This window comes from Myiozetetes cayanensis, unplaced genomic scaffold (genome assembly GCF_022539395.1).
Source record: "Myiozetetes cayanensis isolate MyiCay16 unplaced genomic scaffold, myiCay2020 scf12, whole genome shotgun sequence".
NCBI classification, from domain to species: Eukaryota; Metazoa; Chordata; class Aves; order Passeriformes; family Tyrannidae; genus Myiozetetes; species Myiozetetes cayanensis.
Window position 1 is genome coordinate 10,651,626 of NW_026086826.1, and position 24,146 is coordinate 10,675,771.

At 40.2% G+C, this 24,146-nt stretch overlaps 1 protein-coding gene across 3 annotated transcripts in view; it reads left to right on the forward strand.

The window, feature by feature from the left end:
• Positions 1-24,146, forward strand: part of FGGY (FGGY carbohydrate kinase domain containing) — a 140,112-nt gene that overhangs the window by 106,631 nt on the left and 9,335 nt on the right. For all 3 annotated transcript variants that reach the window (XM_050306563.1, XM_050306562.1, XM_050306561.1), the window contains 3 exons: positions 1,052-1,126; positions 4,261-4,381; positions 6,961-7,055. In XM_050306563.1, the coding sequence (XP_050162520.1) occupies positions 1,052-1,126; positions 4,261-4,381; positions 6,961-7,055 (291 nt within the window). The remainder of the gene's footprint in view (positions 1-1,051; positions 1,127-4,260; positions 4,382-6,960; positions 7,056-24,146) is intronic.

Consider the following 24,146-nt stretch of genomic DNA (forward strand, 5'->3'; position numbering starts at 1 on the left):
ACTCACTTGTCTACCAAATTTTGAATATTTCTTGCAATGAATTTCAACACAGATTTGGGTAAACCTATCAGGAAAAGGCGTGAAATATTCTGATGATATATTGCTTGATTTAAACAGCTTTTCAGCCCATTTTTAAGTGTTTGGATGTTTCTTGTTACTGAGCTTATGGTGGTAGATCAGCTTGGTCACGAGGCTGTGCAGAACTATGACAGAAGAATGCCATAAGGGTATAATTTGGTGATATCAAAATACCTGGTGATTAATGCATAAATGTCCTTCAAAATGACATATTGTCCTTGAAAGGAGCTTCTCAAGCTACTCACCAGCACCAAAATCTGCAGTATTTGAGGTTGAGGTAGGAAAGGGTACAAGCACTGCAGCATTTAAATCACAAATGAGGGAAACATTAAAAGAATAAAAAAGGCCTATATATTTTTGGGCCCTAATAATACCTGCTTTATTTTATGAAAGAATTATATGCTGCAGCAGAATCAGAACTTCCTTGGTATGATGCCTCTATGCAAATGCTGTCAATAGCAACCCATTTTTTCTGTCGCAGTTATGGCTGCACTCAGGTCTTGCCTATGCTGATATTAATCCAGAGTAACTACAGTGCAGTATTGATTTATGTCAGAGTAAAGGAGGCTAAGATATTGTATTTAATTATTAATTGTGTTTCAGTGTTAGGGTGCTTGGATGGGGGGGGAGAAATGCTTTTAAAAAGTTATTTTTATGTAATAGCATTTTCATATTATTACATTAAATACATTCACGAGCAATATCTGAGTCATAACATAAAACTGTCAGAGTTAATCTATCTCTAATCCCATACAATATGCTGTTTGTTCTTTATTTCTTTGCAAGGGCAAGAATAATTTATGTGGTTCTTCCCCAGATCAGGAATAACATGTTTAACATAGCATTATGTGTACAGCTCACAAAAGTAAGGCTCAGAATTAGCGTTTAAAACTTGTTACAACAAGAAGCCATAGAAAATAATAGAGTTTTATGTTGGCTGGATTTGTACATTTTCTTTTTGATCTTTGCACAGGTTGTTGGACTGACATTGTCCCGGGGTCTGGATGAACTTGCCCTTATCTACCTGGCCACGATCCAAGCCATTGCTGTAAGGCATTTTAAGTGCATAAAAGAAGAAATGAGTTGTCTCGTGTGCTGTAGCAGAGTGATCATTACCTTCTGCTAACCAGATTTCTAATAATACATGAATTCACTTAATGGACTTCTTAAAGGAGCAAGAGGTTGTTTATCCGTGTTGGTGACTATTCCCAACTGTGGGAGAATCGACAGGCAGAAAATGTTCCCCTGAAAAGTCTTTTCCTTATGGCAGTTCTGTAAATGGAGCTTTTTCCTCTGGTGCAGATGTGAGGAAGGAGCTGATAGTCCGTGGAGTAGTGTTACACCATGGGCTGTCTAGAGGGAAGCTGAGAGGGGAGAAAAAAGCTTTGGCAATTGTACAAAGGACCCTGAGCTCCCCTAAAAGCCTTAGCTTCAGATTGTTCCTAAATCCATGGATTTCCCCTGCTTGTCTGGTGGATGAGGCAGAGCTCTGTGGCACAGTGAGCAGCAGGGTCTGAGATGCAGTTCACAGCTCCCAGACCCACTAGAGCAGATCTTCCCCCTTGTGTCCCTGCTCCAAGGAGAGCAGCTGCTTCCCATGGCACTCCCAGCCTGGGTCCGGGTGGATGTATGGAGCAGGCAGGAAGGCTCTGAAATGTCCCTGATGTTTGCCAACACTCAAATGGGCAATTTGACTGGAATACTTTTCTTTCTGCCCTGATTTTCTCTCGAACCCAGGATTTCCAGTTCACAAGAAGTTCTGTTCTGAAGCAAAAACCTGGGTCACAGAAGTTGTTTGGAAAACCTGGCACAGGGTATTTTCCATGGGGTCTTTTGGTGACCAAAATCCACATTCCTTTGACATCCTTTCTGTGATTTTTAAATTTTTTTAAAGTTTGCTGAACTTGAGGCATTTTTTTGCAAAATATTAACAGTTTGATGCATTGGGGAGTTTTCCTGACAAAACTCTATTCAGTTGGAAAACTTCCAAACTCCTCTCCTGGTTAAACAACAACTTTGCTAGGCTGGGTCAGCCATCTGGGATGGAGAGGGTGGGCGGCTGCTGTGAATTTACTGGGAATTGTCCATCTTACGTGTTAACCCTCCCTCTTCAGCAAATAAGAGGAACTTAACCCCAGCCTGGAATTCATTGTTGTGAGTTTTGAGCCTTTTTGAGAGGAAAGTAGCTTGGTTATACCTGATGCTTCAGCATAATCCCACCATTGAAATAGGAATGCCTAGGAGAGGTTGAACAATGCCAGGGACTGATACTGCCCCTGAAAGGAACTTCCCAGTCTGGAACAGGTGCTCCCTGATTATATGCTGCTAACGAAGTGGAAACCTTCTCTGCTGGAAATCCTGGGAAAGTCACCTATTATCTCATTGTATGATACAGCTCAGATTTTATTGTAGAACACAAATACTGTGTTGAACACTAAATTCAGCAGCTGTATATCTTTTTGATACCTGATCGGGCTGATTTAATGTAAAAAGGACGTCCCATGGTTTTCTTTTCATTGTAGATTCAGGGAAATTAATTTTTCCTGAAGCATTATTGAAACAGTAACTAAAAAGTAGACAGAGAACATTGGTTTTGACTTGATATATTTCCTAATTGCCAGTGTGACACCTAGGAAATTTAATTTTCCTCCCATGCTCCTTCACTCCCAATTTTAGCTTCACTTTTATTGAAGGAAACAGTTGTAGTAATCCTGCACCATTAGCTGCCTTCAATGGGTGCAAGATAAACTTTCAACCCAAGTAAAAATCTTGTACAAAGTGTAGGCCTGCCCACAGAATGTTAATCTCTAGTTTTCTTTTCAGCAGGAGATGCTTTTTTCTTTTTATATAAAATTTGCATTTGAAGCCCCTCAATTTGCATTTTCTCCAATCCAGGATTAAATTAGTTCCCCCCCCACCCACGGTGAAATAAGTCTGGCTTTAATTTAAATTGCTGTGTGAATACAATTTTCCAGGCAGGTAAACACAAAATAATTTTCACAGCGTGTTCTTTCTCAGGGTCTTTGACGTGTGTATGTTGTGAGAGAAGTTGTTAATAAATTTGAATTTCAGAAGCAGTGAAAGAGAATCTCCTTTTAACCATTCACTGCAAAATGCGATGCAACAGTTGGACGGCTGAGAACACGATCAGGGATGTAATTGTGGCCCGTTCTGAGCAGACAGACTCCTTTTAGAGCGGTTTATTTTTCCATAATTAAAATTGTGGATGTGGAAATTAGCCCTCTGTGTCAATAGGGAAGCGATGGATTTAGTCAGCTGGGGTTGTGGCTGCTCAAGTTCCTCTTAACTGCTTGCCTAAAAATCAAAATATGTTTGAAGACCTGTCCAGAAAAGTGCTGGTCATTCATCGTGGATGTCTCTGACTGATGGAACTCTGCTTGTTCAATTTTCAGTGGCTTTTATTTGAAGAGGAGTTTATTGCAGCTGCAGACATCTTAATGAACTTGCACCATGACGTAAAGAAAACTTAAACATTAGTGTATGAAAACTCTGACCAGGTTGTGTTTTGTGAGGAATCTACCTACAAAGAATCGGCCTGGGCAACATTTTGCCTTAAATTTGACATTTTGTCAAGTCTGAGCTTCAAACTTAACTTCTAAGGTATTACAAGGAGCTGGGAGTTATTTTTGGTCAAATAGTTTGTCAGAAAAATGTAAAATACTCCTGAAAAAGGGAAATAGGGAGAAGGTTGTCTTCAGTGAGGAGCTGGAGGCAAGCAAAGCAAACAAAAGGAGAAAAGCTAATTTTTTTAAATGGTAAAGCATTTGCTTTGGTTGTTCTAATTTGAGTTTCTCAGAACTGAGACTGTAAATGAAAAGTTTAAAATACGCCTGCATTTCAGATGTTTCAATTAATCCAGGCATGAAACAGAACATTTTATTTTGTGTAGGGCAAAGGCCAAGAGAAATAGTTAAACCAATACAGAATTCTTCAGGTTTTCTTTTTTGCTGAAAAGACAGAAAACATAGGGAGTTTTATTTGCTGTTCTTTTTTTGTTCTGTTTTGCCGTTTGGCTTCAGAATTGAAACCTCTTCACTGAGAGGGATTTTCAGATGCTGTTACACAAAGTAAACAGAAAGTTTCGGCGGGGATGTCTTTGCATGTAGGTATAGTTCTGTTCTCCTGTGCTCATCTGGCTTGTTTTTCTCTCCCTTTTTGAAGTTAGGAACAAGACATATTTTGGAAACAATGCAGGCTGCAGGACATGATATCAACACGCTGTTTCTGTGTGGTGGGCTGAGCAAGAACCCTCTCTTTGTGCAGATGCACGCTGACATTACTGGTGAGTTTGGGGAAGTACAGGGAAAGGAGTGGAAACTGCTTTTATTTTAGGTGTCTAAGTACCTTGTCTTTGGAAAAATAAAGACTTGCTTTAGACAGAAAAAGCATGTAATGAAATGTTACTTTATGAGCTTCATCCTATTTGATTTTTGACACTTCCTGCCCTTGCTGGGCATTGCATCCATTATACAGAACAATTCTCTCCTGAATTGCTTCCATGTCTGTATCACTCATATGGTTTAGGGGACAATTTCTGCACCCTTGCTCCTGCACAGTGTTGTCTTTGGTTTTGTAGAATTCCTGATGGGTAGAAGGAAGCTCCTGGATCTGTGTTTCGCTGCAATGTCAGGCCTACGTGGTATTTTTGGTCTCCCTTCAGCCTGTGTGTGTTGGACATCTTAGCACACCTGCGAGTCAGTTGAATATACTTCAAAAAATGTGGAAAAAATAACAAAATTTAGTGTAAAGGACTTCAGAGGAACATTGAATGATGTGTGTTTTGGGTATATTTCAAATTAAGACCAGTTGAGCTGTCATGAATAAAGTGTAAGGCTCAAATTTGGGGCATTTTGTCTGCAGATCTGACTTGCCCTGACATCAAACCACACTTCATAACCTTGATGCAGGAAGGAAGATGAAAACGTGCCTTATGTCCTTACCTGAGAGGAAAACAGAAATGGAGAAGCAAAAAGCATAATGCCTATTGACCTTAAAATTCACTAAATGCGTTGTAGTCAAAGTGAAAAAACGGTGTTGTCAGGTCTGTGCCTTTCCTCATAGAACTGAGATGTTTTAGGTGAATTTCAGCTACGTGTGGAGTTGTGCTGCTGGTCTGTGATGTGTAAAAGAAAAGATCTGTGAAAAGGTATTCTGATTAAAATGTAATCACAAGTTCTTTGACTGTAACTAATGGCCAAGTACAATTCAGTACAAAAAGGCCTTTTTGCAGTCTGGAGTTCTCCCCCATTTGTAAAATCAGTGACTGACAAGGGATGTCAGAGTTCATCTCACTGAAATGCTCTTGGTTATGTTGAACTCATTAGAGCCTATCAGATAAAATAACTAACATTCCAGGATCAATCCCCCATTCTTTCCCGAAAAGAAAAAAATCTGAATATATTATTGTTAGCTGCAAATGCCCATGACTCAGCCATGCAGACATCCAATAGATAATTCCACAGGCCACTTAAAAAGTATCTTGATCTTTTTGTTTGCCTGGTAAGAATTCCTAATTCATTCTGATGATGCGGGAAATGGGCAGTAAATTTTCGAGCACGCTGAAAATTGCTCACTGACGCCTGACAAACAGCCCTGGAGCTTTGAGCCTGAGCTTTAGAATTGCTGTTTCAGGTTGACCCGAGTCCTGAGCTGTGATCCAGCTGAACTGGTGGAATGTTCAGGTGACAGGGCAAAGTTGCAAGGAGAATTTTCTTTGTGTCAGTAATTGCTGCTTATATTAATAATTTTATCCCTCGTTTTGCAAAGTGTGTATTTGCCTTTTCCTCTCTAGGAGTTGTTCATGGCTACTTTAGGTCTTCCTCCAAATTCCAGCTCCTTCTGATCTTCCAGCTGGGTCTCAGGAGCAGCATTTTTTGGGGCATAATATCATGGAGACTATTCTCAGAAGGAATCCCTCCTCCCACCCCTGTGTTTGCATCATCATTCACTCAATGACATTATCTCAGTAATGGAAATTTAGCCACATGCCAAATACTGTAGGAATATTAAATTTTTCGGCTTAGTGAGGATAAGCATCAGAAGTGCAACTAGAAAAGTATTTAGACTTATGCTCTTGGTTTAGATGTTTCAGGAGAATTAATAAAGCAGGGTAGTTTTTATTTATTAGTATTTTTCCTCCTGTTTTTACACTGGTGAAACATATCTCAGACACTCACACTTTGTGTGAACCAGAAGGGAAAGTATGTTCACTTTAGTAGCCCTGGGTGATGAAACAATATGTTTTAATTCTGCTTCAGAATCTATATTGTTTGTTTCTTTTTCCAGTGTTTTAATTTTGTTTTTGAGTATCTTGCACAATTTGGAAGGCAAGTTTTCCCTTATTATTTCATACATAGCTTGAGAAAGTTTGCTACTTATATTTTTCATGTCTTCCAGCAAAACCAGACTGGCTTTGTTGGCTATATATTTAAAACCAAACACAAACAGTCTTTTTTTGTTTGTTTGTTGCAAAAGAAACAAAAAGGACACCGCCCTGTTTTCCCCTCCAGGTCAACTATTAATGGGCACGTGGGTTTGGAGGGTGTGGGTAACAGGTTTATACCAAGCCCTGTGAGATAAATAGCTAGTGTAAAAGATCTTGGGGGGTTGGTTTTTGTGTGCTTTATGTTCTGCATTAATATTTGTTGAAATAGTTGTATTTAAATCCTGCATTTTTCCTGAAGCCTGGAACCACAGAGCAGAGTAATTTACATTAACCTACAGCAGAAGGTAGCTGCGAATGGAGTCATGAATAATGGTTTTCAAGCCCTTTTTGATTTCTTTTTTGCTTTAATTATTTATGGTGCTGCTGGTGCAGTCCTGCTGTGTTCTGTCTAACAGATCTGGCTCTTTCCTGTGCAGGGAAGCCTGTTGTCCTGTCCAGAGAGGTGGAGTCTGTTTTGGTGGGTGCTGCTATTCTTGCAGCTTGTGCTTCTGGGGACTTTGCATCTATACAGGTATGAAATACCCGATTTTACTTTTTTTTTTTTTTCAATTTTAGTATGTTTTACACCTTGACTTTTGGCACCACACACAGACTTCAACCTAAGTGGAAAAGTTTGTAACTTCTGCATGGCTGGACAAGAGCCAGCATTGCCTTCTCCCCTCCCTCTGTTTAACTCCACATTTGGGTGTGTTGAGGATTCATCTGCCTTTTCACTGTAGGGACAGGCATGGAAGCTGCTGTCTATGAAGTTGGGCCATGTAATTTTACAGACAAAACAGGGAATTTGGCAAGGCTCTGATCCTACAGGAAGGTCGTGCTTTCATCTCAGTTATATTTGTCCCACTTTCCTTCCTTCATATTGAGGAATGTTAAACACAAGAAGCAGCACAGCACTATTTATGCAGTAAAATATAACACACCTATAGCTCATCTTGCCCACAGTGAATGCAGAGTTAATAATGAGAATGGAACTTCATGATTATTCATGTTATCTCAATCCATTAGCAGTTGCAAAAGTAGCAGTAAGGCTTTTATTTTCAGTGGATCAGCCAAAGCATGACTTAGCAGTGTTTATATAAACCATAGTGGTTTACAGAAACCTGAGGAAGGGGCTGAATTCCCCACATCATGCCTGTTTTCCCACCTGGCAATCCCACTGGTATGAGACATCCCCTCTCTTCATGCTGCACAAGGACATTAAACAACACACTGCATTCAGTTGGACAAACTTATTTATCAGGATGGTCCCTTATGCTTTTAAATACATTTTGCTTTATAACATCAGGCACAGATACTTGTGGATGAAATTTTGCACAAAAGCTTATCTGGATATATTTTCTGAATAGGGAGTTCAGCTTCTTGACCTTGTTAAATTGATGCAGTTCCACTGGAATCAATAAACAGCTCAGCATAAGCTGAGGAGCTGGGCTGCACTTGGCATTTCTCCAAATGGGAATATTCTACAGTGCTATGTAGGTTAGCAGGAAGAGCAGTTTCCTTTCATAAGAATTTTTCCATTAAAATTAATCCCCTTGCAACAAATATATAGTGCAATATATATATATATAATATCTGTATGTAATAGTTCTAATGCTTGAAAGAAGAACTTGTTTTGATAAATGTAATTTCGGTAGCAACTTTGGTGACAGGACTTTATATTTATTTCTCACTCTTCTGTTAATCTTTTGCCTTCAAATACATATTTCATTCCAAGTCTGCCATGTTTTCCATTACTATGCAATAACTGAACATCTCAAAACTGATTTTATCCAGTCTGTTTTAATCAACACTTGAAAAATCTAATGCTGTGAAGTTTTCTGTGATGTGTTTGTATATGTTTTGTTGTATTCACTTACTTTTAGTTTTAAACCTTGCCCTTATATACAAAAATATTTCAGAAGCATATCCAGTAGTGTCAGAACAGATACATATATTTTATACATACATTAATATGTCAGTGTTCATAACACACCCCTTCAGATGTCTTTTTCAGTGAAACTGAATCCTTTGAACCAGCCATGTTGCAGACTTTTTAACTGCAATATGTTGGATTACGTAAAAACAGTTTTACAAGAATTTAGCTACACGGGATAAAGGAATGAGAAACTGAATAAATTTATTTTAGGGACAGGAAAGTGTAAATGCATATCTAGCACTGCAGTTCAGTAACATCTCTTACATTTATTTTTGTAACACATGTTCCAAAACAACCCTTTCTTAGAGGTGCTGTTGCAAACATTCAGCATCGTTGTAGACTTTGCAAATAATAGAGGTTATTACCTCTCCTCTAATAGATGGTTTGTGCTTAATTACCGTCCTTTCCAAAGCTCTTTGTTGGCTCAGTCTAATAGTAAAGGAGAAAATTGTGGGTTTTTTCAATAATCTCTCTCCTTATTTCTACGGTTTTTTGAAGGGGATTTTTTGCTGTAGCTTTCCCACTCACTGGTCACATTTCTCAGAATGATTTTTGGACATTTCCACTCAATGTCAGGATCAAAATGCTTGAAAGCTCTCTGGTTTTTATGGGTTGGCTGTTCTCCATTTTCTAAAACTCAAGCCTTTTTAGGACAGCTTGGAAGTAGCACCCAAAGCCAGGATCCCTCAAAATCACTTCTGATAATCTTAGTCCAGCTCTACCATGCTCTGCTGGCTGAAGGACTGGCTGCTGAACAAACAGTGAGTCCCACTAGTGGGGCTGAACCTGATGCTTCGGGGCTGAAATGGCACCATGAGCTGACCTGCTCATAGTGACTGGAACATTAAAGACCTTTTCCTTTGATGTCCCTAAATAAGTTTATTCTCACAAAGAAACAAGCACTGATGTACCTCCCATCTCTTTTCCCTTTCCATACCACAGCAGCAACTGTTCTCAGAATGCAGCATTTTATTCTAATTCTTAATTTTCGTATATTTTTCTTCATATTTTGAGTGATTTGGGTAAAGGTTTTCATGCTTTCTGCTGACCACATCTGTATTACCAGCATTCTCAGTATGCTGAGCCTTTACAAAGAAGCGTTGGAAATGAAGGTCCTTGCAAAATTTGTGACAATACAGGTTAATTTGCAAGCTCCTAGTGTGGATTTAAAAGTTCAAGCCCCTTGAAGCTGCAATTTCATTTTTAGGTAATTCGATCAAGGGAAGATTTATAACCTCCATCTCTCAGGCCTGGTCACCATATGTTGTTGCTTCAAAGAACGTTGACTTCCCTATTTTCCTCTTCATTTACTCTCCCTGCATTTTTCTCCTCTGTGGTAAAACAATTGGTCTATCCAAAAAGAAAAAAGAACATGCAGTGTGGTGAGATCTTCCCCATTTCATCTCTCCATTATTTAGTTTCTAGAAACTCTGGAAAATGGAGAAAATAAACTGAATTTCTTCTTGGTTCATCTTTTAATTTGTCCAAATGCTACACCCTTTTTCTGTGAGTGGTTTTGTGGTACCCATGAGCTCTAACACAGGCTGGCTGTGTCCCAGCAGACAGTGCTGTGTGAAATCCTGTGACATAAAGGTTTTTGAAATACAGACTCTTATTTTGGGGATTTGGATTTTTGAAATATGTTGCATTGAACGAAATAACCCTCCCATTGCTGCTTAGATGGGTCAGTTTATTGGTTCTGGCCATTCCTGTCATGCTGAGCTGCAGGATCCTGGGTTTCTATGGGATTGTTTCTATAGTAAAAATATAGTTTCCGGTTTAGCAAGCCAGCAATTCCTTCTCAGAGAAAATGTTCAATAAATAAATGTCAAAGTTTCCAGTATATCCTCGTTACTCTGCCTCACTCGTTCATAATTGAAAATGGGAAGAAGGTGCTGTTTGACTTGGCAGTTATCCAGCCCTTTTTTTTTTGAATAGCCCACTCTTTGGGACAAAGCTGTACACGAGGGAACGGGATTATTGCCTTATAAACCCCTGCAGCCCCCTGACTATTCCTTCATTGCATATTAAAACAATTAATAAAATTACCTGTATGAAACCAGATAACCAGATTTATTTTGGATATTCTGCATTCATGTGGGACATTGTTAGTGGCCAGTATGGGAGAGAAGAAACTCTGATTTTCTAAAATGCATTTTGTTGGTACCTCTCTGTAATCAGCTTTCTGTAATCATTTTTGGTGTCAAACATTCAGCTAGAATTTAAAGTCCTCATGATTACAAGATTTTTCAGGTACAAATTGACTTTCAAGGGAGGTTTAGCCTTTTTTTTGTTAGTTTTGGTTGTTGTGCAAGTTGCTGGTATATTCTGCAAAAGGATGGGAAAAAGCTTTTTCATTATTTTTATCAAGCAGATTGGAGGGGTCTAAAAATGAGCTGGATTCTATAGAAAGAGCTTTTGGGTAATTATCTAATGTGGATTAGCTGAATTATTTAGCAGCAGTAGCAGCTGAGCAGGTGAAGTACCCCCTGGGCATGATCTGCATCCCTGGACGCAGCAGTAGGAGCTGTGTGGATCAGGATCACTGGCTCCTGTGTCCATAACTCTGGACTATATTGCAGGTGGGGATTGAAGTTATGGTGGTGCAGGGGAAATGATTCACTTGCAACTCCACTAAAGGAGCTCAGAAGAGTTTTGTTTGTGCACTGCAGGGTTTTGCTTAATTTAATGGACATCTCTTCTCTGTTGTCTTAGGCTGTTGTTGGGTGGTAAAGCATAAAATCAAACAACAAACCCCACAGATAACAGAGGTTTTATAAAGATCAGCAAGGAAGAACATCTGATAGTCAACTTACTTGCCTTTGAACAATTAAAATGTTACAGATTGTTATGAATGTAAAGAAGTTCCTTGGTACAACAGTTAGTCCACAACCTTGGTAATGGACCAGCTGGCAATGGGGAATAGGCAGCATTTCATAAGAACACCCATAAATAGTACTGGGACATATTCAACACTTCTGCTGACAGAACTGGAGGGGATTAGGCCATTTCCATTTCTGGATCAGGCAGTTTCTGGCATAATTTTCTTCCATTTATTTCAATGGATGTACTTCAGTTGATGATCTGATCCTCTATTCCTCTTCCAAAGCATTACCTGTCGGGTCATGGATTGAAATTAATACAAGCCTCTTGTTGATTTCCATATTTTCAAAAGGAAGAACCGAGTAAAAGATCAGGGAGGGGATAGTTGTTTCCTTAGAAATGGTAATAACTTGGGAAATCAAAAGAGGAAATAAAATGACTTCTCCCAGTTGAGTTAGGGAATGTTGCCTTCCCTCATCTCATTAAAAATTTAAAGAACTCTTGTTTTTGAGCAGGGTGAATTAGTAATTAAGTGCTGTAATCAACTTGTGTAAACATAATATTGAAGGAGAGCAGCAAATTAATCATTTCGTTGGCTTGCCTTCCCCAATTAATGCACCTTTTAGTAAAGGCCTTCCTGCCGTGTTGGGATGGGCTTTTTCTCCTCTTTCCTTACTCAGAGGAGTTGTGAAAGGCAGAGGAAGGAGATGGTTGTTCTTAGGCACCATGATGTACACAAAGAGTGTCCTAAGGTGCTGTGATCTTCCCTTGCTTTTCTTCAAAAGCTCCAAATCTGGGAATGCAGAGCTTGAGTCCAAGGTTTAGTGGAGACAAAAGTGGAGTGATTTTGAGGAAAAAAACAAAACCAAAACAAAATCTTAAAAAAAAAACCAAAAAGCTCTTGCTTTCCTAAGTAGTGGGTTGTCTGGTAAGGCCTCTTCTTCTAAGTGATTTTGAGAACCAAACTGTTTTCCATGTAATGTGTTGGATGCGTGTGGAGAACATTTACAGCTCACCAGGCCTGACTCAAGGCAGTGACTCGGCAGGAGCAGAACTCCATCCCTTTACCTCTTTCCTTGGTGTTTTGACACTGAAATACATCTTCCCTTAATTGAAAGTGGGTTTTTTTTCCTTGTGTAATAAAGTTTGATTCAGTATGGCATGCACGAAACCACCAAGATACTGGCAATGCCTCTGGCTTTTGTATAGAGTCAGCTGCCTTCTTACCAGAAATCTTTAGAGAAATATAGATGAGGGAGAAAAATGAAAAGGCAGTGATTTCATGGCCACTGTCCAGTTCCTTGTGGCCTAGAGTTTATGGTACAAAGAGTGCCTTTTTAGTTAGCATATTTTGGCTTTACTGTCAGAAGTCTTTGCAGTGAGGGTAAAAAGCAGATGAATCACAACTCCTCTTTTGCCCTACAGTTGATCCTTCTGTATTAAAGCTGAGAAATATAAATGCTGGTTTGTCTCTGGCAAGCACAGAGTGAGCTTTCAATCAGTTGAGAGTGTGATTTTTTTTTTTTTCACTTTTCAAACCACAACAAATATATAGAAACCTTTCTACTTTCTTTCAGCTGACTCCAGTGGACAGTATTTCCATGTGGTTGGAGAGTCTCTCTTGGTGGGAGTTAAATCACACATGCAAGCACCACCACTTAAGAGTCACACAGCTGAGATGTGGCTGCAGCTTTCACAAAAGTGCTTAGAAAAGTACCCTCTGTCTTGTTGCTGTTTACTGACATGTGATACTGGTTGACATCTGTTGCCCTTCTCATTTGAGGTCTGTTTGCTTTACTAACTTTAACATTTCCACATTGCTGTGCTGCTGAAGTGCAGATACACAAATCTCCTTGCAGTCCCCAAGGCCCTTTTATGAGAAGCAGAGCTGCCACCATTTGATATCATCCTGCTGGCTGCCTTTTATATTGGAGTGGAGAGAAATAATTCTGTTGCTGTGAAATGTTCTTGGTGGAGTGCAGTGTCTAGTGCTATATGTTGTCATACATTTGATGTATGATCAGATCAGTACATGCTGTACAGTAAGTGTTTAGTTCATTGTCACAGCACATGATTTGTGGTTGGTTTATATCACTTGAAATTATTACAGGTAAAAACTTGTCTAAGAAAATGTCAAAGTTTGTCACAGTAGGTCATATAGCTGCTGAAATGACAGATGATCTTAGTCCATAATCCTAATGCAGAATTCTCAGTTAATGTAAATCAGCATTGCTCCAGGATTTCAGAGGAGTGACACCAGTTTACTCCAGTGCTCTGATCCAGTCAAGCACTCAGGTACATCATCTGACTTTAGGCAAGAAGCTCAGCTGAAGATAAGCAGGACTGCCCATGTGCTGAAATACTTTACTGGATCAGAGCCCGAAGAGGAATCTGACACAGTTCACTGGAGATGACACATCTTGAAATGATAAAGGTGATTACAGCTCTTGCAATTGGTTTGTGTTATTACATCTTCAGGAACAAGTTGTGGATGCCACAAGTTGTGGATGTGTAATAGGATACAAAGGTGGTGTCTTTTGTTAAGTGGTGCGCTTTTGTGGAAACCCAGCATGTCTGAATTTTAAATGTCATCCAGTACACAAATGTTCAGATTTGGAATTTCTCAGTAACTGTTTAATGACGAGGAAAGGCAGCTGCTGTGGGTCAGTGTGATGTGTAACAGGACTGCCCATTTACATTAGCTGAGTATTTGTTCACACACAGGAGGTAACAACCTCAGAAATCCAGTGCTTAGAGATGGGGCCATATTATTTTCCTGAAAGTAGGTGGTTTAATTAAAATGAAATCAAACATGGCCTTTCATTTGGGCATTGGCAGAAGGAGACAGGGCTCTGTGTGTCAGGACATCCGTGTGACTTACTTGGTTATTAATTCTGGCTGAGAGTGGTGATAAAGGTTTTACTGCCTATTTCCCACATTTACAAGGATGGACTAAAAGGTAATGAAGACTTCTCAGAGGGAAGCATGACAAAAGAAATCTGTTTAATCTCTGTCTTTGTGCTGAAGGTGTAGCCAGCTTTGTGCATTGGCACTGAACTTCACCTGAGTTCTGGATCTTGCAGGCACACCCCAATTACTGTATTAGAAACAACCACATGTATGTCAATATAATTGCTCTGTCTATGGGATTAATACTTACACTGTCATGTCTTTTAGCTTTTTAAAAACTCACATTAGCTGATGTTGGCAAAGAATAAGATGTAGTGTTTTGTTAATCTGCAGAAGTTGAGACTCTCAGTAAACCAGTGGTATTCTTCTCATCTGTCAGTAAGCCCAAGACCTGACAAGCAGGAGAAAAAATGCTGCCTGGAATAGTTCAGGTTCTGCTGCTGTGTATTTTTGTAACAAACCATGAAATGACCACAGTGGAGTTTGTCTAAGGAGATGTACAATTAGTTGATTTTTTTTTCAAGAAGAAAAAGCTTGTAGCAGTTTAATAATATCACAGCTTACAGATTTTCCAGCTTGCTGACCTTGTCTTTTCTTGAGGAAAACCATAAATATGAGGAAACCATAAATGTGTCTTTATAGTAGATAGTTACTTTCTTTAAAATGTACTGTGATCCTTCTCCTTTCTATTTTAAGGACAGATCTTACCCACGTACTCAGAGACACGGCTGAAGTCATTCGGACCTTGGACTCCCCTTCTGTTCAGGCCATTTAAGCAGGGAAAAGTGTGATAGCAATATTTTATAGGCAGGATGAGAGCAAAGGAGGATACCATGGATCCTTTGTAACTGTCAGTAGCCAAGAAGGTCCTTTTCAGAGCATGTCCTGCTTAAATGATGTTTGGGATGTCAAATGAGTTACAGTCTCACTGCCCTCATCTCTGCAGTGGCTGAGCAGAACAACCTTCAAGTTATGCACTGGAGAATTGGAAACTCAATCTGGCTACATTGTGAGATTAATTTTCCATCTGGGATTTGCACTCTTGCAATGTCAGCGCAGGGATCAGACTGTTCCGTGGTGAAGCACAGGCGTGTGGAGTCACAGCACTGTCTGAAATGCTTGAGGGTTCTTCACAATAAAGTTTCTGAAGGACATTATGATCACTGAGTCGTGGGATTTGATGCCAGTAACTCAAGCCATTAGAACATGCTTTTTCCACCCTGTATTTGAAAAAGCTTTATGTTTTACATATACTAGGTTGTCCTTTCTCCTAAAGATGTCTAGAGGGTTCTGTTCCTCAAAATCCACCCTATCTGTACAGTTAAATAAGACTGTTTACCATCTAGGAGTTTCCAATGCATTTAATTTTGTTGTGGTTAACAGTAAAGACATTTTCCTTTATTCACTTTCATATAATCATGGATCTGAAATGGTGAAAGAGAGATCCCATAACACTTATTAGTTTTTTTAGAAGGCAGTTACTTTGTTAGCATATTAGCTTTCCTCAGAATTGGAATCCAATTCTCATTTTTCTTTCTTTGTTCCATCACATGTTCTTGTTTCCTTGGTTTCTTAGATTAGACATACAACAACCATTCCCAGTCCCTTCTTTCTTGTTTTGAAACAGCTTTTCACACCTCTTGTATGTAAATATTTCTGAGGCACAGCTTGAAACTGGACAATGAGATGTAGAGAGAATCCATATGAAATTCCTTCATGACTCTGTTTTGTTTTTATTGGGACAAGTGTCCATGTAATGAGTAGCAAAACCATAATTGTCACTCTGAGGGAAGTACAGGCAGAAAGGCTGACCACCAAGTGGGCACGGAAAAGCCTAAGTTGCAAATTTTTGCACAGAGATATTCCTCTAGATCAGGGTTCAAAAACACTGGGAGAACACAAATAAGGAGAACTGCTGTGCTCCTTTCTTGCTGTGCCTTCTAAACATGTATAAGCAGCAAAAGTGAGTTGGGTTGTCATCTTAAGAATGATTTATAGGGCATGTACTCAGTGTGTAGCACTGCTGGGGCTGCATTCCCCTGGGCATTACTAACCCTCAGGACATAAATACATCCTGACCCATGTGGGGCCTGTTTGTGTGAGCCCCTGCTGCCTTCTGCACAGCCTCCTGATGGTCCTTTTCCAGGTGGAAGTCCTTGGGAGGAGTGTGGGTGTGGAAGCTCTGGTGGGAGCACATTGTTTGGGCAAGGAACAGAGAACAGTGATGTGCCAGTGCAGCTCCTTGCTAAGCAGACTGAGGTGCTTGGATCCTACCATGTCACTGCTTTTCGAGCATGGGAAGCACAGGGGACCCTCAAGGGAGAACAGTCAGGAAAGTAAACCAACTTCTAATCAATATTTTTTCCTTTGGAGAGTTTCTGCATGATAGGAATATGTGGAGAGAGCTCTACCCCAGAGCCCAACCTCTCCCTCCCAGCGCCATGGGTTGGATGATGGTAACATCATATTTGGAAGTTTCCTTCATTGCCCAGCCCTGTAGCAAGCACAGAACCAGCTTAGACATCTTGCATACATTCAGCAAAATATTGCTGAGTCTAGTAGCCTTGTGTCAGACTCCCTTTGCTTTCAAAATGTCTGGTAGGACTTGATTTTTGCCTAATTTTCCCAGATTTCTGTCTTTGTATCTGTTGCTGTGAAATGACACGTTTCTGTTAACTTGAAGAAATTCAGGCATCGAGTCCTGTATCTTTAGACAGAGGGAAGCAGCTTGGATGTCTTCCAGCAGATAAATGGGATATGTGTCAGGCTCTAGGTTGGGAGCTGGCACTTACTTTAGGTGTAGGAGGTGAGTAATGGCCCTAAAGATGCTAAGCTGTGTGAAAACCTTCTGATAAATGGGGTCTTTTCGTGATGAGCTATCCTCACGTTCCTGGACTGGTTGGCATAAAAGCTTTGAATACACAAGCACATTACTCATTATTTACTGGTCGTGGTTGCAAGGTTGTTTAATTTTGCAATAGTCCCATCTAAGGGATGATTCTTGCATTACATGAAAGGGAGACTAAGCAAGATCCACTTTTTTATTTGCTCTGTATAACTTTGCTCCTGTAGATATTCAGCACACATGCCATAAGACACAAAATGCCAAATTTGGGGCTTGCTGGACATGGAAGTTCCACTCATCCCAAAAGAGAACCAGGCATGGAAAGAATAAAAGAAAGAAGACAGGTTGGAGGAGAATTTGGCTTTTCTCTTTTGGCACTAAATCCCAGATATTTCCGCCCTCTCCCTGCTTCTGCTCTGATTTTGTTTATTCTTTCCTCTTGTATTCATGCCTTCTTGTCTGTGCTTCTCTTTTGTTTAATAATTTGGTTTTTTCTTCTTTTGTCAACTGTTGATTTCTCTCTCTTCTCTCTTCTCTTCTCTTCTCTTCTCTTCTCTTCTCTTCTCTTCTCTTCTCTTCTCTTCTCTTCTCTTCTCTTCTCTTCTCTTCTCTTCTCTTCTCTTCTCTTCTCTTCTCTTCTTTCTCTTCTCTTTCTCTTCTCCTCTTTTCCATTTTCTTCCTTTTCTTTTGTTCTCTCTCTCTCTTTTCCAACTCTTTCCTCATCTCAGTCCCTTACCCTTACATCTCAGTCCTCTCATGATAAAAGCAAGGATGAAGGGATGGTTTGTGCTGCTCCCTCACCTCAGGTTCACTCTCAAGGCTTGTAGACTTCAGTAAAGCCTTGTGGCATGTCCTCTGCTTTGTGGGTACAGCATATCCATGCATTTCCAGCCCTGATTGGGCTGTGCCAGTGTTCTTGGACTGGAAGAGGAGAGATTTATGATGGCACTGATCACAGAGCTAAAATAAACTGCCCTCCCTCAGCCAGAGGAATATGAGTTTGTAAATGCCAGCATTTTATACACAAAATGAAGGTCACAGGCTGAGGGAGCCAGCTGCCTAGGGTAGCTGTGCAGGGTCTGAAAATGGCAAGTCTCTAAAAGCAAAGAGCCAGAAGAAGTCATTTATATTAAAACAAACTCTGTCATGAGTCATTTGACTTCTTTTTCTCTTACACACATAGTTTATGTCTCAGGCCTTCTAAGGCCCGAGTAACATCTGATACTCCTTAGGCTGAGCCGGCTCTAATAGGAGTGGGATCCTGCTTACACTTACATTTGCCACTTAGAACTCTATTTAATTGGAGCCTTGTGTTTGCAGGCTGTAACTATTACTTATTTGTCATTTTTATGGTAATAAAAAGATTGTTTGTCTGCGATTCCACCCCAGCCATGCTGTTGAATAGGTCTGTGTCCTCAGCAGCAGAGAAAAAGTGGCCCAAGTGGGGCTTTTACTTTTTGCCTCATTCATTTTTCTCCTGTGGCTCCAGTTGAGCAGGTCAGCAGTCAAGAGGGGCGTGCAGGTCCTTGCCATCCCTCCCAACCACTGTCTCAGTCTAATGATATCAGCAGAGCATCACTCCACATTTCTCACACTGTTTGCAATGAGCTGCAGGTGATCTTTCTCCCTTCTGCTTTAAAAGAACCAACACCAAAGTGTACACTGTTTGAAAAATACAGCTTTGTCTCTCTTACCAGTTTTATTTTATTTTTCATCTTCTCCCTTTGTCTCCTCCCTTCTCCTCCCAGGCTTTTGTTTAAATATTTTTACCAGGTGCTTTAGGTGCAAAAAAATTAGTTAATTGCAACTATAAAATATGAAAGGTCTATGAATTCTTCAAGTCTTGTTCCCTGCTTGTGCCAAAGCCTATGGAGATCTGAAAGAGGAAAATGAAAAGAGGAAAAAGCTTTGTCCCAATCCAAGGTTTATAGGGAGAGGATTCAAACCCCTCATCCAGCTTCCCTATCCAGTCGAGGATAACCCTCAGCCCCCCTGCTAAAAGCAGCTGCACCTTAATTAAGAGCATGACTCTTGTTCCCTCTAGTGGCTAATTACACAGCATCTCCCTCACACCAGCATGTCATTCCCCTGCCTTTCCACTTCCCTACCCAGTTTTCCTCCCATCCATAGTTTTTTGTTGTGTTTTGTAACTGTCTCAATTCCTCTGAGTGATGGCATTTGCCCTTCTTTGGATTGCGAGTTCAGAAAGCCGGGAACCCTCCTATGGAGAGATGTTACTGTATATCTGCAACACGGCAGCAGGATTTTGGGGTGGACAGGTTTTTGCCCATATTCCACCCATGCTGGATTTTTTATAGCATTAGTAGTAAGGGTTAAGGGAGAAGGGATTTTCTTAGTTTATCAGCATCCCTGTTCCTACTGTAACTCCTTGAGTGTGAACAGATATGGATGTCCAGAACTGTTAGACACCTCAAATCACAGGCTTGTTTAATGTTCTGGAGATAAGGACTGAATTGCCTGGCTTTCCAGATCAAACAAATACCACGTAAAACGTAGTGTAGTATTTCCCAGTGACACAGGAAAAAAAATCTGTTTGCCAAAGTAGTTCTTATTAACAGCCTGGTAATGGGAGACACTCTGTGCTAGTTCAAATCTAATATAAACTACCGCAGCTTCAAGTTATTCTGAGTTTACCTCAGTATAAATAAAAACAGAATTTGGCAATGAGAGAACAGTATGTTACCTAACTCGAGAGTCAGAGTAGGTAGTTTTTATTCACAATTCAAGTACTGATTCTTTCTATGTCTTTAGGCAAGTTGTTTAACTTAGTTCTTCATCCATCTGATTTGTGAAGCAGATTTAGTGATGTTTAGATACCTCAGAGGTGGGGTTTATAGTTACACTAAAGGTGAGAGAATGAAAAGTGCAAGGAAAATCTATGATGGTGTTAATGCTGTTGCTCTGGGGGATTAAAATAAATCAGAATGGAAAGGCTGGAGACTGACAACACTGTTACACATAATTTGTACATCTTTTGACTTCAAATCTCACTTTAGAACTGCGGTTTTATTATTTGCGATAATTTACATATCTATGTATATAACAGGAAAGATGGCCTATGTAGTATGGCATGGCTACAGTTCTGATTTTTATATCAAGTTTTAGTATTTACAGCATTCAGGACTTTTAAAGGTTGTGTTATACATTTGCACTGAAATGCTTAATGTGAAAAATGCACTTTATATGCAGAATTCTTGGTTTTTGAAAATATTTGGGCAGGAATGGTCGACCACATCCTTTAAAGCACAAATTCACCCATGGTTTGTATTGGCAGTTCCTTAGGAACAACAAAGGCTAATTCCAGAGCAGCATTTTCATTCCCAGGCCTGTAGTTTTAGACATCTAATGCCTTGTCCAGCACATAACTGAGGGACTGGGTGCTCTTTTTGCTCAAGTATGGAGCTTCTAAACTGCAGTTATAGACGTTTCTGGAGACTGCTGAAAATCAGTTGTTACTCTTTTTTTGACTGTCGTGGGACCAGGATTACCAGAATCAACAGATGCATCTTGCTTTGCTGAGCATTCTCCAGTTTGCATCTGAAATTCGTTTGTGACAGGCCAGTAACCCAAGGAGTGTAATGTAAAACATTCAGCAGGATAAGACCTCCTTGTTAGAACTGTATCCTTTTTCTTGTATGTCTGGGTTATATTCTTTTAAATTAAGTTACTGAGTTGTAGAATGACCCAGATTCCTTCTATTCCTGTAAAAATGAAATGACTGACCGCTTTCCAGTTGCACACCGTCCTGCTGCTTGTTGGGAGAGGAGGGGGAAGAATGGAACCCTACCAAATTTTTGACATATTATATATAAAGATTGTTGAGCATGAGAAAAAGGCTTCTTATCAAGGGTTTAGCTAGATCTGTTGCTGATCCAGTCTAATCCTATATAGATCTTCACTAATTATTCCAATACCAATAACCAAGCCAGAGCGGAACAATGGATAAGTGTGCTTAGAAAGGTGTACTGTAAAATCAAGACTTTCATCAGATAAAAGTAATTTAATATATTTCCTCCTACTCTAGAATTGCCACAGACAAAGAAATGCCTTTGAACAAAAACTAGCTTCTTTTTTTTTTCAGATTTGCTCCATTAAGCAATTTCCAAGGTACGGAATTGCTGCTAATGGAAAAGTGAAACAAATCTGGGATTTTGAGCTAGTGGAGTATTCGTGCAAGTGATTAGGCTGTACAAAAGGAGCATTCATCTTGAAATGACAGATGAGTGCTAAGGACAGGATTGAAAACTGTAAATATGTTAGCACTTTAAGCGAGAGCACAGCTCCAGCACTTGTGAGACTCATCAGCTGCTGTAAACAATATGGATCTTTGAGATGATCTCTGCCGAGATCTCAGCACATTAGATAATGATGGAGTTGTTCATTTTTGCTTCTTCTGGGTTTTTTTGTTGTTTTTTTTTTTTTTCTTTCAGAAAGTACTTTCTGCAAAGAATAGGCCCATGATGATGCCAGCACACACTTACCTCTCTCCATGAGCAGAGGCTGCAGAGTCCCTGTGGGGAGCAAAGAACAACCCACAGAGCCGGGCTCTGCCCTTCCTGATTTATGCACGGGAGAGGAACAGTATGTGCAGCTGCCCTGCAACTTTCCTTGCAGGGCTGTGCCTTTGCCCATGGCTGGGAAAGGCTCTTTGAGGTCACCCAGCCTCAGTTCAAAGTTAGGACACTTCAAGTGCGATTTTAAAAAGCAAAGCGTTCAGGTGGTGGCAGCGGCTTCCCTTGTGGAGCTTTGCGAAGGGTTAACGGTGGCTGAGCTGTAACAATGGAGGGTTTCATGTTATGAAAGCTGCATACAAGAGAAATTAATTTGAAACCAATAAATCCCCTTTGCAAAGGACACTATAAAAAGCTGGCATACCATGATAGCTCCAAACACTCACTGACCTCGCTGAGGTTCTGCTCGGTGACCTACCAGTGAAAAGCTCCATGAGCCATTTGAGTCTCTGCTATTCATCTCTTTTCCCAGCTTGCTGTCTTTAAATGAAAGGACAGATCCTCAGCAGCAGGAATTGGCTAAATTCTTAGGATCAGCTGAATTGTGAAGCACAAAGTGTTTTTATTTCACTTGTGTCCCACATTGGCCAGGTTTTCCTCCTGAGTGTTTGATACTAATCTAGTGGTGTTATTGATTGTCATGGGATACACGAGAAACTGAGGTGCAGAAGGCTTGTGTGACTTGTCCATGGTTAAAATTCAGGAGCCTATTAATTCAGCCTACCCTCCTTACAGTCACAGAAATTGTGCTGGGAAGAGCTTTCCCCCATAAGCACTTCAGGAGCAGGGGAATTTCTTGCTGAAGTGACTGAAAGGGCAAGGTTTGCTTGGGAACAGGAGCCACAGGGTGCAGCTCACTGGGCTTCTTAAAAACTGGGAAATAGGATGAGGCAACCAAGTAAAAGTAGGAATGGAGAGTGGCTGGGTGAGAACATCCCTCTGGAAGGATTCTGTGCTGTTCCCTGGCAGTGCTGGGGGGCAGGATTGGATTTGCTCATTAAAGGGGTTTTGCAATATTGCTGTCATCAAAGGCTCTTCTATGGCTCTGGGGCAGCTGGGGATTTATAGTCCTTGGTTTTGGTTTTGTGTAGAAAAATGTCAGATAGCCCAAGTGGTGATAAGGGTTTCTTGACATTTATCAGCAAGAATAGTTTATTCCAAATTAGTTTGTTCAGGTTTTCTGTGCAATAAATGTGATTGCAGTGCACAGACAGGTTTGCATTTAAAGAGGCTCCTGCTGACAGAGAAGTTTTAATTATAAAGAAAACTGTATTTACCATTTCCCAATGGTCTCCAAGAGATACAAGCCAAAGTTTTTAGGTGCCAGGGGAGCAGAACACCCATTCTGATGCGGCTGTTACAGTTTCTCATATAAATCTCCTTGAATTCTGTGTCCACAGAATCCCACAGGTCAGGTTGAGAGTCTCCCTTGCTGCTGTTAGAGCACATTTGGCAAGAGGCTGGCCATCCCATCTGTCAGACCAGGCTTCCCAGGTGTTTAAGGAATCAAGAGCTTCCTGAAATTGTTTAGCACTATGTATCCAGGATTTAAAGTGTTTTTTTAGAAACAGCACTCTTCTTAGAGGACAGTTCTAGTGGCAGAAGAGCAAATGAGAGCAGTAGCTTCTCATCCCTGGCTGCCTCTGATTTCCAGCCCTGAAGAAGAAAGGATGTTCAGTTTTTAACAGAAAAAATATCCTCAGCTTATCATAGAGTCATAGAATGGTTTGGGTTGGAAGAGACCTTTAAAGGTCATCTAGTCCAACCCCCTGCAATGATGAGTGTGCCTTGCTTCAGCTTCACTCAGTTTAGTCACTTGTAGCCTCTAATTTGGGAAAGAAAAATACTTTCTGTAGCAGTTTTGCTACAAAAGGTTGCTGACCCCTTGTCTGTAGCAATCGTGGCAAGGAAAGCAAATGCCTTTTGCCATGGACAGCTGCCTTCTCTGGGCTGTGCTTCACAATAAAATACCAGTTTTCTCTTAAACTTTAATTTTTTTGTTGGACATAGGATATGTGTAAGGTTTCTAGAAAAGCTTTCTTCATATTTTAATGAAGTTTTACCCACTGTTTAACGTCTGAACCTTTGGTATACAGTAGTGAAAGACTTTGTTTCTAAAGGTCTCTCATTTTTTATGAGCCCCTGTCCAGGGTAATTTCCCAAATGCAGTCCAGATTGGGCAAAATTTAAGCATATTTCTGAGGTACAGTTTTTTTAATAGTAAACCACGCATCAGATTAACTAGATAAAAAATAATCCCAAATCAAAACTCACAGCAGGGATTTCCCTCATTAACCTCAGGTAGACACTGGAGCATGGCAATGAGTATTTCTGAAAGATGAGGGGTAAAGGGAAAGTCTCCTCAGCTAGTGCTGGAAACGGGGAAAAATAATTAGAGTGAAGTGTTGCAAATAATTTTGGTTTTGTGATGGAGTAACCCTAAAGCAAAGTATAGGGAGAAGTTGGTTTTATGACAAAATCCCAGCTAGATACCCCAAAAATGCTCAAACCCACCAAGTGGGGAAATGAACAGAGAGACGGATTAATTAGATTGAAAAAATGTTTTGACAGCATAAG